This window comes from Aspergillus udagawae (assembly GCF_001078395.1).
Source record: "Aspergillus udagawae IFM 46973 DNA, scaffold_1, whole genome shotgun sequence".
In the NCBI taxonomy this organism is placed as follows: Eukaryota; Fungi; Ascomycota; class Eurotiomycetes; order Eurotiales; family Aspergillaceae; genus Aspergillus; species Aspergillus udagawae.
Window position 1 is genome coordinate 2073786 of NW_025091264.1, and position 12115 is coordinate 2085900.

General features: G+C 48.4%; 3 protein-coding genes across 3 annotated transcripts; 1 reads left to right on the top strand and 2 right to left on the bottom strand.

Annotated features, from left to right (window-relative positions):
- Positions 1 to 5132: 5132 nt before the first annotated feature.
- Positions 5133 to 6961, bottom strand: Aud_000683 (uncharacterized protein; the record flags this gene model as incomplete). The annotated part of the gene is made up of 6 exons (XM_043286190.1): positions 5133 to 5166; positions 5226 to 5338; positions 5391 to 5800; positions 5865 to 6158; positions 6228 to 6618; positions 6659 to 6961. 6 exons carry the CDS (start codon positions 6959 to 6961, stop codon positions 5133 to 5135), a joined length of 1545 nt encoding a protein of 514 aa, XP_043142125.1.
- A 552-nt stretch (positions 6962 to 7513) lies between these two features.
- Positions 7514 to 9088, bottom strand: Aud_000684 (glycosyltransferase family 69 protein; the record flags this gene model as incomplete). The annotated part of the gene is made up of 1 exon (XM_043286191.1): positions 7514 to 9088. One exon carries the CDS (start codon positions 9086 to 9088, stop codon positions 7514 to 7516), a length of 1575 nt encoding a protein of 524 aa, XP_043142126.1.
- A 748-nt stretch (positions 9089 to 9836) lies between these two features.
- On the top strand, positions 9837 to 10433 carry Aud_000685 (uncharacterized protein; the record flags this gene model as incomplete). Its single annotated transcript, XM_043286192.1, has 1 exon — positions 9837 to 10433. One exon carries the CDS (start codon positions 9837 to 9839, stop codon positions 10431 to 10433), a length of 597 nt encoding a protein of 198 aa, XP_043142127.1.
- Between the last annotated feature and the right edge of the window lie 1682 nt (positions 10434 to 12115).

The following is a 12115-nucleotide window of genomic DNA, read 5'->3' on the forward strand; positions in this document are numbered from 1 at the left end:
GCCACATTCTTCTGCAATGTTTATAGCCCCTGCCTTTCACGAGGCGATGTAAGGAGGTCAACAAAGACTGGGAAAGGCAACCAGTAGATGGGGCGAGAAAAGTTATCCGCACAGATAGAGTTAGGCTCGTGCCGTTTGCCTTGAAGAATGAAGATTCCAGTGATACCTTACTCCTGTCACTCTGAAGCACGAATATTCTACGATAGATCATCATCTGGAGTTGACTGTACAAAATCCTTGCGCGGGCCTCCCTACGTCCATTCCATTTTCAAGCTCATTCCTAACCGAGTGCTGTTGAGGAGCAGCTCTCAAAAGCATACTTGAAGACTTTTGTCCTACCTCGAACAACCAAATGCCTAACTGATGGACAAGGCATGTATAGGAGGACACAGTCATTCTTCCACCTCCTGTCGAAGAAGCGAAGGGATTTCCAGGAGTCTACTTCTTCTTGAGGACATTTGTCACCGTCAAGGTTGCCTTGAATATTTCTGGTCCTCTCCTCCCCGAGAATGGCCATGTCGTGGCAGAGGCGGCTCCCCATGCTTCAGCCTTGTGTCAAGCCGCTCGAGTTGACCAGGCGCGCAAAAGGAGAGTGTAGTCTCATGTCATTCTGCTCTGTCAAGACCCAATATCTAGTGATATTTTTTTTGCACAGAAGGCGGCAGGATTCTGGACGTAGCTTGGATTGACCAACATACGCTTAGGATCTTCTCACCAGGTTGCTGAAGGAGTGAATCCTCCAGGCTGATTTGCTTCCCTTCAGGCCGTCCGTTTCCATGATTCTGAGCGATATTCGATGGATTTGCCAGTTTCGCTGTTGACTTATGCAAATCAGATTGGCTGATGAGGTGTGAAGTTCTAAAAGTCCCAACTCCCTAGGCTCTCCATCTAATTATTGCTCATTCCGGTAAATGGTTTGAACCGAGGGTCGGTTGTTTGATCAGACTATACTCCGTGTTATTATTAAAATTCTAGAGGTAAAAAGGACTGGAAGAACGATCTGCCTCGTAAGTCGTTTTTGACCCCTGCGCCCAACACGTGGGGCCAACTGGCCAAGTCCTGACATCTACTTGGTTGGGATACTCGGTATCCATGTTCCTCGCCTGTGCCGCAATTTATTCAAAGGCTTCCCTTGAGAGTTGACATTGACGCGCTGACACTGCCACTGTCACCAGCATCCCTGTCCTTTCGAACAGAAGATTGTTCCAGATCTTTGCTGTTGGTGAGTAGTGATTAACAGACGAGGCTACGGGATAATTAAATTTAGCCACTTGGTGGTGCTGGTGCCTGATGCTTATACATTGCGGCGTAGGCAATCTACATCAGTACTCTGGCCTCTTAATCAAATGAAAATGTCTGTGCTTGGACCTTCCGAGCTTCGATTATTATTTGCAAGTAGATGCCTGTTAGGCTTGGATATAGCACTCTGGTATATCCGGGCAGGGCCACAGATCTTACAAAACATACACCCAATGTACTCTGTACACCGGTGTATATCCATACGCTTATTGTATTTTTCTGGATCAGCGAAACTCGTGACAGTACATTAACCGCTAGTAACTTTGCTTGTGCTTCGTCCCACTCCACCTCTTCACGGACCGCCGTTGCGATCGACAGTCTGCCACTGTGATGAGATGCGATTCTGCTGTCTTAGGTGCGTTGGCTTGGAGTTTTTTGTCACCTCTTAGCCATTTAAAAAAAAGCCTGAATCAACTATCAAAGACCTGACATAAATTCTGGTTCGATCTTCTTATCCTGTTGATCCATCTCCACTCGCGCGGGATGGATGTTACTACTCTCGTCACTTCGTACTCATAAATACTGACCGTCCTGCCTGCTCAACTCGCAAGGTTTCGTCCATAAACCTGCTAACGCTCAACTATCACACCCTCATCCAGACTGTCGGGTCTGTAGAGTGGTATCGCCCATGCAGGCATCAGACGGTGGTCCCCAACTTGTGGTCACCGACTCGCTTGGACGCAATCAATTATTAATCTAATTTTGATGAGCGTGTATGTCGCGGTCGCCTAGACTCTGGACTTCATGCCTGGAGCCCTTGAGTCTTGAACCGTCACTCTCAATCGCGGATTTAGGAGACTTCGGATGCGAGTCACTTTCCACGTTCACCATATTGGGTATGTCGGGCGTCGCCTTGTGAATGGTTCATCATGCTATGTACTCTGTACGCGCAGGATACTGCGTGTGGAGATCATCATACAGAGCATTGTTGCAATCCTTGCTGATATGCTTATATTGCTTACCGCTACTATGACCATCGCCTAAAGCAATGCAGTATGGTGTCACTATCAACTTTTTGGAATTATCCACCTGTGATCCATGTGCCTCGGGCTTGCTTCTCTGCTGATATGTCGTTTGTAGTAAATTAGTAATTCGTGTTCAAGAGTCAATACTCCACCCGGATCGCCCTCTTTCTTTGTTAGCCTTTTTGAAGCTGTTTCGTTCCACTTTCTACTGCTTTCGTCATCGGCGATGTCCGCTCTAATCCACAATAGAAACTTTTGGCAATCCTGGCCCCTTCGGCAACTTATCCAGCTGCCATCATAATAAGTCTCCGTGAGGCTTCCTCTGATAGTTCGATAGTTAGTTTCACGGGGCCAACTGAGACCCGAGTGTCATTTTCACGGGGCCAAATGAGACCCGAGTCTCATATCATCAAAGGTTCCGAGTTATCCAGCTCCACATTGCGGGGTGTGTTCAATCTAATAATGGGTATGGAAGAGTCGAGTTTATACTTATTGGCTATTGACAACAGGTTTTTTCGCCTTGTTTCATAGACACGAAGATCAATCGATCGTCAGTTTCGACTTGAACTCATCGTGATAATAACTCTGTAGCCTAGAATAATGCCATATCTTCCTACGAAACAGTGATCTATGCAGACGCAGTAGTTAAAGAGCGATTCTCATAACTAGGTCCGGACGTCCCACTGTGTCCATGCTCCATTCCAGACGAATTCCCCGCCTTTATGCCGAGTCGTGGGTAAAACACTGTTTGGCAAGGTAACAGCTTGTGGCTCATCTTACTCTTACTCTCCTGGGGCCTAAGGTAGCAATCGCCAACAACGGAGATGGAGTCAGGCAACCAGCATGTAAGACATCAAATCAAACCGCCTCCTGACAGGCAATCAGAGTCTCCGCCATGGATGACCGTTTAAGCCCCAATCCTTCGGAAATCATACTCCGTAAACGCCATAAACGAGACCCAGTTGTGGCGGCAGTGTCCGCTGTACGGTATCGTACGATACCGTTTCGAGCCCAACCCACGTAAACAAAGTTTGCCCTATGTTGGAACAGGAAAGAGTCTTCAGGCTTGACGGTAGAAAGAAGAAGGATGGAACCAGTGTGCATTGAGCGTTGAAGATGAGCTTGTTGAATATGATTCTCGGATTGACATATCTCTTGTCGAGTTGAAGGCGCAAAATGCGTCGATTCGAATACTGTCGCTGTACTTTTGATATATATCCTTCGATCGCTTATGCTTCAGAGAAGGACTTCCAGTCTGCCACCTAGATACTCTCATGTGTCTCTCATTGTAGCAGTATGAGAAACGCCCATCGCTCCGGGTCTATCTTCAATCATTCGAAGCTGTAGTTAGGTTTGCCAAATCATCCAGCCTTTCGAGCATTGACGACGTACGCTTGAATCCAATCCAAGCCAGGAGTTTAATGCTCTTCTCAAATTCCCAGCAAGGGTCCTCGATAATGACAGACCATCGCAACGTAAGCATCATAGTCCAAAGACCATTACGAACGGCACTTTTCAAGGACGTATAGGGATATTATCATACTCAAGCATCAACGTACTGGGAGTTGAGATCAAGACAACAGAGGAACTGTCGCCAACAAAAACCAAAGAGAAGTGCCAACCACGTCCTGATGCGGCGATTCATCAAGCGGTAGACACCCATCGCAAGACGCGACATCCACAGTGTATTGTTTGTTGTCGGTTTCTGAGTGTAGGTATTCGTCGCCACTCGAATGGGTCCTCAATTTTGCAGTCATTGCTCGGATATTGAAGGTTGTATACGTCTATTCTGTCCTGTTTATACAACGATAAGTCAGCAATCAGATAGGATACTCGAACAGACAGCGAACCGACGGATCATACTTGCACCATTCGCCCTGCTGAGAACTTTATCAAACCCCTTGCGATTTCCTGAGGGTACAATATTGTATCGGTCGTCGGATAGGACACAAGGAAAATGTATTTGCCAATCTACTTCATGGCCTTCGAGTATCGACGTGAGATCCTCCAGCTTCGAGATGATCAAGGGAGAGAGCGTCTAAACCACGCAGGAGAGCCCTAACAGTCTACCTGCTAACGGGTGCATATTTGAGATGTTCACTGGATTTTCAGTATATCAAGAAGGCATTCTAGCGTCCTCGAGGCGGTTCGACGGTGGGCTCTGCCGTGCAGGCGTTTGATGAGCGGAGGAAGTTTTGTTGATATAGTACTGGAGAGGAAGAGAGCAGTTAGCGCGCCGGTAAGGACTTCGGAGTTGGGTTGAGAGTTAAGAAGCAGCTTTGTACGTATAGGTATTCGTTACTCGCGATGGAGGCTTGAGCCTGGGGTTTCCGTAAAGCTTGCGCCAGAATATTTTAGGGCCAGTAGTGAACGTTGTCAAAGAAAATGATTGTGAGAAAAGGGGCAAGGGAAGCCAGCGATGAGTATGTCCAAATGTAAAATGCAATGTGCTTATGGTTGTTGATATGGCTCAGGCCCTTGATATCAAGGGTCAAAGCTGCGAGGCTGGAGTAAAGCACAAATAATGCCAATATGTGATCAGTATACCCAGAAGAGAAACAATTTTTCTACGATTTCTCATATCTCTTGAAATTAGGCCATAGACTGCCTGATAGCGCAAGCTATTAATGAAGCGATAAGTCGTCAAGGAATAACAGTACATTCGATATCATTTTGTTAAACCTTTGGCTTAGACATGAGAATCATTTCTGTCAAGAACTAAACCCCTATCATCGTATCAATCGTTATGCTATGCTTTAAGCTCTGACTACTGATAGTGTGCACAGGTATCCAGTCGAGACTCTGCAGGCTCCAAATCGAAGCTCGATGCTCGGAGAACGGTGCATCTGCCAAAGTCGTCAGCAGTTCTCAATCGGCATGGAATCCGGTAGCGAGCTCGCATCTAATAGAAGCAAAGATATCATTAGTTCAGACATCAGCTAGTGGGAGAGGAAGACCTACGGGTCCGTTGCGTGCTGAATGTTGCAATGTTCCCAATCAGCTTCGCGAAGGATGGCAGCGCGAAATTTGACAGCATCATCGATACTGCAGAAACGGAAGACAACATTGCGTGGCTAGAGACATCATGAGCACGCAAGCCACTCTTGGAGATGGTTGCCAGCTTACCTCGCCAGGGACGCAGCAGTCCACGATCTTCTCCACCTTGCGATTGTTGGCGCCGGCTAACTTGAGGAGCTCGCCCATGTTGATGTTCATGCTGACACCAACGGCGCGGACAACACGTGTGCTGCCAATGGAGAGGTTGAAAGAAAGCTGAGTGCTGATGACATCGACCTCCTTGCCCATCTCCACGAAGACGGTCTTTCTCTTCTCTTTGTCAATGTCAATGCCATTGGGGTACTTATCATAGAAAGCCTTGCAGGCCTCGTGGTCGCAGAAAAGGACATGGGCTTGGTTGCCGGCGGGAGAGATGTGGATACTCTCAACCATACCACCATGGATAAGCGACAGAACCTTGGCAGGAGAACTCCAAGCGGAAGGAAGTCCCTTGATAATGATGCGTCTAACTTGAGCCGCTAGCAAGATGTCATATTTAGCGTCACAAGTCCACCCAAAGGAGCAAGAAGATTGATTGCATACCTGGCTTGTCACGTGCGACAGGAGTGCCCCAGGACTTGAACGTAGCAAGATTCTCGCGATCCTCTTCAACGACAGCATTGTCAGCAGCCTTCGTAGCCGAGACAGCATTCTCAGAAGCTACAACAGGAGTTTCCTGCTGGATGAACTCAGCGGCATCGCCGCGGAAGCCGGAAGCGGAGACCTTGGGAGCTTCAGCGTCGTCGTCGACGATGCCAGGCATCAGAGACGCGTTGTTATTATCGGTGTTTTTTTCAAAGTCAACAAAGCCGTCATCATTACGTGAGTGGGAGGCTTCTTCACAGACAGATCAATGTTAGTTGTGGTCTTCTGAATGTTTAGGTCGTGTGGTAGAAGTCAACTAACCAGAGAGCCACGCGTCGTTAAAAGCAGACACGGGAGCAGATCCATTGACATCAACAGGAGACTGTCCGCCAGAGTCATTGAAACCATTGGCATGGCCATTCTGCTGAGTAGAAGTATCCTGATCAGCCTGAGTTTTGGCCGCAGTGGCAGCCTCACGAGCCTGCTTCTCTCTAAGAGCTCGAGCAAAGGCCATGAAGCCAGCAGCATCATCCACATCAGCGACAGGATACTCCTTTGCGAGTTCAGCCATCTTGGATGGAGTGTAGGAATTGTGAGAAGAATCGCCAGACGAATAGCGGGAGTGGCGAGGTTTCAGAGGGCGGATGTTTGAAGGGAAAGAAAGTCCACCAGAGGTACGTGGGGTTTTGTTGACGGGGGCAACATGGGAAGACTGTTTGGTGTTGGAAAAATGTGCTTAGCTTCACTCTCACGACGTGTGCATGGCCCGCTTGTGCAAAGACGCCGATGTAATCAGGTGCACAGAACATAATGCTGAAACGAACACGAAGAAGGACAGAGAAATGGACGGAAGGAGGACTGACCTCCTGAGAATACTTCAAATTCTTTGCTTTATCTTCTTTCTTAGGCGCGTGCCTGCTTTCCTGCAGGCCATGAGAGTCCTTTCCCATGATATTGTCAAAAGCGTCAATGATCATGTCTGAGACTTGCTTGAGATCCATGGTCTCAGGTAGTCCGAGAGTGGTATCAAGAGCTTTTGCTAGCCAGGAGAACATAGAGAGAGCTTAGAAGGATGGAGAGGCTTTCTGTCACACGCTGTCACTGTCAGAGTAGGAGCGGAAAGATGTGGTAGATGGTTAGATGCAGAGTCATGGACAGGATGGTGGGAGGTTTACGCTTGTTATATAGCTCTCAGATGCTTCCTTAGCACAAGACAATGACTAGCCACCGGAATTATCCTTCTCACTACCTGGAATTAGGGCATGACAACGGAAATATCCGTTTCACTTCACTCAGCGATAGGCACGATGAGATACCCCAGCCGCCTTCACTGACAATAAGAGGCTGGTGGGGAGCGTCGAGCCTAACCATCAAAGACAAATAGTTAGCTTAAATATTTTTTGAGATATCACTTTCTTCTTAGGGCTGAGGCTTGGACATAGTTTCCAAGGTCATGGCAGACCTGGAAGATGAGTATACAGGAAGGAAGCAGTTTTGAAGATCGAGCTTCCGTGAGCTTCAGTCGATTATTTATGTATATCGCTTTTATATTAGACAAGAAGATAAGATACCAACATGGAACCGCCAATGGTAAGATTCTGTCGAACTCATGTCGACGGTACAGGAATGCTTTCATAACCTTCCTGACCCGGCTTGCGATTCTCGACGATAACTTGCAGCCCTCGACGTCCGCAATAGCCGTCATTCCCAGCAATTCGATCGATATGTTGGAAGGATCCACCACTATCTTCACTTGCATCTGCAACCCATACTGTTTCCTGAACAGTTTGGCCAGGCACCTCTGCCCGTCGTGGGTTGTACCACGGCAGCCCCACAAGGTGATTCCCAACGTTGTGGATGAAGGAATAGAGCTTCTCAAATCGGCGCGTGGTCCCAAGCCAGGACCAACTACGGAGGTCGTAGGCGACACGCACGAATGGGTTCAAGTAGATTCCGGTGTCGGTTATCTCATCTGGTTGCAGCTGAGGTTCCTGAATGTCCGCATGGATCAAACAGCACTCAGAAGCTTCCCAAAAGAGGTCGTGAGAGGCGCGGAAACGGGACGGAGTTTGATTCAGGCCCTTTCCTGCCGTGCCATGCTGGAAGAACTTGGCGTCAAAAGCGACCATTCCTCCCCAACAACTGCGTACACGCACGGCATCCTTCCCAGCTAGCACATCCTTTCGGCTATCACCATGTCCGGCCGTTGAAAACCACGGAAAGAAAGGAAGGCCCATTCCATAGCCCTGCAAGTCACGAGTGGCGTACGTATCATAGAACTTGAACGGGTTGATGAAGTCGACTGCGCAAGCTGCCCGATACTGAGCAACCCCATTTTGATCTGCATTGGTGGAAAACAATAGCTGAAGAGCATCAACTGGATCGAAAACGACGTCGTTCAGGTACAGGAGCTTATCGTAGCGCGTCTCAGGATCATTGTCCAGCGGTTTCAGAGCGCGGTTGCGAACCTCTGCCAGATACTCGATGCGCTTGATACGTTTCTGTCCGCCGGGGACTGTAACTCGGGGCAAGTTGTCCAGATCCAGATGCTCTTCGAATATGATGGAGCTCTTGCATGGTACTCGCTCCTTGAAATCCTGTAGTGCGCTTTTACCCTCTGGCCCGCTATCATTCTCGTATATACTTAAGAACACATTGTCGCTTCCCAGCAGGTCAATGAGCCGAAGAACTCGATCGCCCCATTCTCCGCCTGCTAATTCCCCGCCACGGTCATAAAGACTGGCAGCCACGAAGACCTTCTCATTGCGGATATTGCCTCTGCCCGACCTAGTCGATTGCGAGACTGCATCCCGGAGAACCGAGTAATGCGACGGCGGACGAGTGTAGGATGGACGAAAGATTGAAGTCAATACGACGAGGGCTAATATAATCCCTGCAACGACATGGATATAGAAGCAGGAGCGGCGTAGAAGGAGACGTCGATAACAACTTGGTCGTGATGAGGCTGATAAGACGCGTCGAGAAGATTTGAGGCGACGGTAGCCGGACGAAGTTGACGAGAAGAGCCGCGATAGGAAGGGAACTCGGTTGAGAAGCCGTCTGGGTCTGGGAGGAGCTTGCGACTCGAAGTCGGCCTCGTCCAGGTTAAAAGTTCCCTGAGAGTCGACAGAAGATCGAGTGTCAAGCTCGTACTCATCCGGGTGCAGTAGACGGGCAGACATGACGAAGAATCGTCATCAGCTGCTGGGAGCGATTTGCCGATACATTCATCGAATGCTCTGTATCAGCTGCTCTCGCATCAACGGGACATGCGCAAGAATTAGATACTATACCCACTTTCCTCCTCGTCTCAGCTCAAAGTATGGACGGCTTTCTCCAAGTGTCTGATTATGTCAGCCAAGGTGCCCTCCGCCAAGGCTGAGCCTGGAGATGGTTGAGGGATCAACGCTCTGGCTTTTGCCCCGTCCAGTCGGCATCAACTGATACTGGATGCCAACCTGTCAAGGCCTGAGGCAAACCGAAAGACGAAATTTCCCGATGTCTTGTATCGTAATACATTGCCAGCTACCAAGCTTTGGAGATGGCAGTCCCAGATTTCTCCGCCCAATTCTCCGACGTTGTGCCAAAGGTTCCACCCCACCCAGAATGAGCGTCATCGGTGGTCATACCGTCAGAGAGGGGCAGGATCACAAGCTTACAGGCTATAGTCCATATACTGAGTAGAAAACTGGAGTTTATCCGGCTTGGATACGGACATGGACCTATCGCCTCGCTGACGCTTCTTTCCCAGTCTCTATTTCTTACCCTTTATATAGCTGGCAATTCCGGTACCTGGACCTATAGATTCTGATCCATTTTCATCCTTACTTCCTTTGCAAACGGATTGCAACGTTCCCCATTACTCCGAAAAGGCCTTGCTCAAGTGTACGCTAAGCTTTAAATACAACCATACGGCATTTTACTGGCAATATGACTCAAGCTCGGTTTACATTTGCCAACTCCTCGGAAAAGGTCCCTGGTAATGGCACCTTGCCTCCCGAGTTCACGATAAATGCGAGTTCTTCTACGGATATCTGGTCGAAACCGCCCTCAACGGAACGCTTCAATGCACCTATCCTCTATCGCAGTGTGCCCTTGAAGTCATTCAAGAGGGCTCGAGTCGCAGTCAATGCCAATTGGCAGCAGAAATACGACCAAGGCGGCCTCATCCTGGTCTTGATTGCTGCAGACGGAACCAGAAAATGGGTGAAAACAGGCATTGAGCTCACGCACGGCAAACCTCATTTGAGCACTGTCTCGAAAGACCGTTGGGCGGATTGGAGCTTGCTTTCCATCCCTTCTGGCGGAGCAGCAGCAACCATTGAAATCGTCAGGGAAGCAGACGGGAGCTTGTGGATTTACTTAGTCGAGGGTGTCCAGAAGTCTCCTCTCCGTGAGATTACATGGTTTTTCGAGGAGCAAGAAAACGTTGAATGCTGGGTCGGCGTCTATGCTGCGAGGCCATCAAGTGAGGGAGGTGATTTGGTGGTCAACTTTGGACACCTGATTGTTGATCTGGCCGAGTAATACTCAGCATTTACATGTATGGACTGGCACGTGTATGTGGTAGGCAAGCAATGTTAGCGAGCTCGGTTCTTACAGGACCCTTTCGTTTGTCCCGGCGATAGAGGGCTCTTGAATAGCACGTAGACTTCAAAATGACAGGGTCAAGAGTCGTACTATTGAATCCAAGTCTTTCCTGGTCACACCCACACCTTGGACTCGTATATATTTCTCTTTTTAGACAACGCTAACGAATGCGTTGGTCAAGCAGTTGCTGGCGCATAGCACTTTCTCCAAGCATTTTATTGAGGGTGTTATTATCGAGTTTGCAATAACGATACCTGTTTGGAACTAACTCGGCTTAAGAATGGAGGTCAGAAGTTCTGTTTTACAAGTCGGCGCTCAATACGCAACCAGGCTCGAATACCAAAGTAAGAGCCAACAAAGTTAGAGTGACTCATTTGTATCTAAGGTCGAAGTTGTCAGAAGTCTCGGAGGAGGATAGGACACTAGTGAAAGTGGTTGAGAATATTACCTGTTCGAGGCAATAATCCAGGGTTGTAAACACCACGCACTAGCAATTAATTCAGGAATTAAAGCTCGTTGACCCACTCATAGTTTCTCTAGTCATAAATTGTCACGGAAAGTTCAGGTATCAGAGTAATGTGGTACTCAGCTCTCCGTATTGTTGATGGTCCGTGGCTGTGAATGATGATACGGTATACCTTTTTGTGCCTCTTCAGATTGTATCCCTAGAACAGTCCCCATAAACTGATCAAAAAAGCATCCAATCTAAAGGCCTCTCGGTGACTCCATTAAGTATCTACTCTCAGAGGGGCTCGTATTGCTTTCATAAGGTACCTTGTGCTGCCTGAGATAACCCGGACTTCCCCACTAGCGTAGCTGATCTTTTCGCTCAGCTGGCGGTCAGGAGTCTGAACCTAGATGACTACAAAGTTACAAAACATTGCGATGACTTAATATTCACCTAGTCTTCATCATGCGCAAAGTGCCTATACTATAGTAAGCCCAAGAGTAGGGCAAACAGTATTACTCACTGTGCTCTGTAGGGGTAATATAGATTGATTGATAGAGTGAGGGATATCCCGTCAGACTGGCCGCGGCAGCTGATCTTATGATCTTATCATATCTGATGGTATCCTGATTGCCACTTAATTAGGAATGTGACTCGACTGCTCTCCCGCATTCCCGCAAGTACCCAAGTCCAACCCGACTTTCAACCCCACTTATCATCCTCACACCACGCTTGTCTGACTTGCAATTCGATCTTCGTCTTGCCCAGTTCTTGTCATGATCATTTGATGATTTTCTAACGATCCACCACGATACCCGATTTTGATGATTCCTCCCTTCCTCCGATTGCCGCACAACCTGAGCGCCGAGGGGCAAGCGCCCTGACGACTTATCGATAACCACGCCTAAAAGGGTTATGGCGGACTTGACAGTTCATGAACAAGAGGACATACCGTACAAAATAGGGCAAGGCTCTCCAATATCCTGGTGCCTCGCGGGGCCATATTACCTATTGGAGCCTCGGGCGTCAAGCCCATAGGCTCTTCGGGATCTCATATTTTGCTGCAGCCCACGTCGACGTGCATAAGTGCGCCTCTAGATCGTGTTGCGCGGCTGTAATTAAATAATAATTTGAAAGGATTGTCAGGCCTCCTGGCTCGACTACTGGGTCT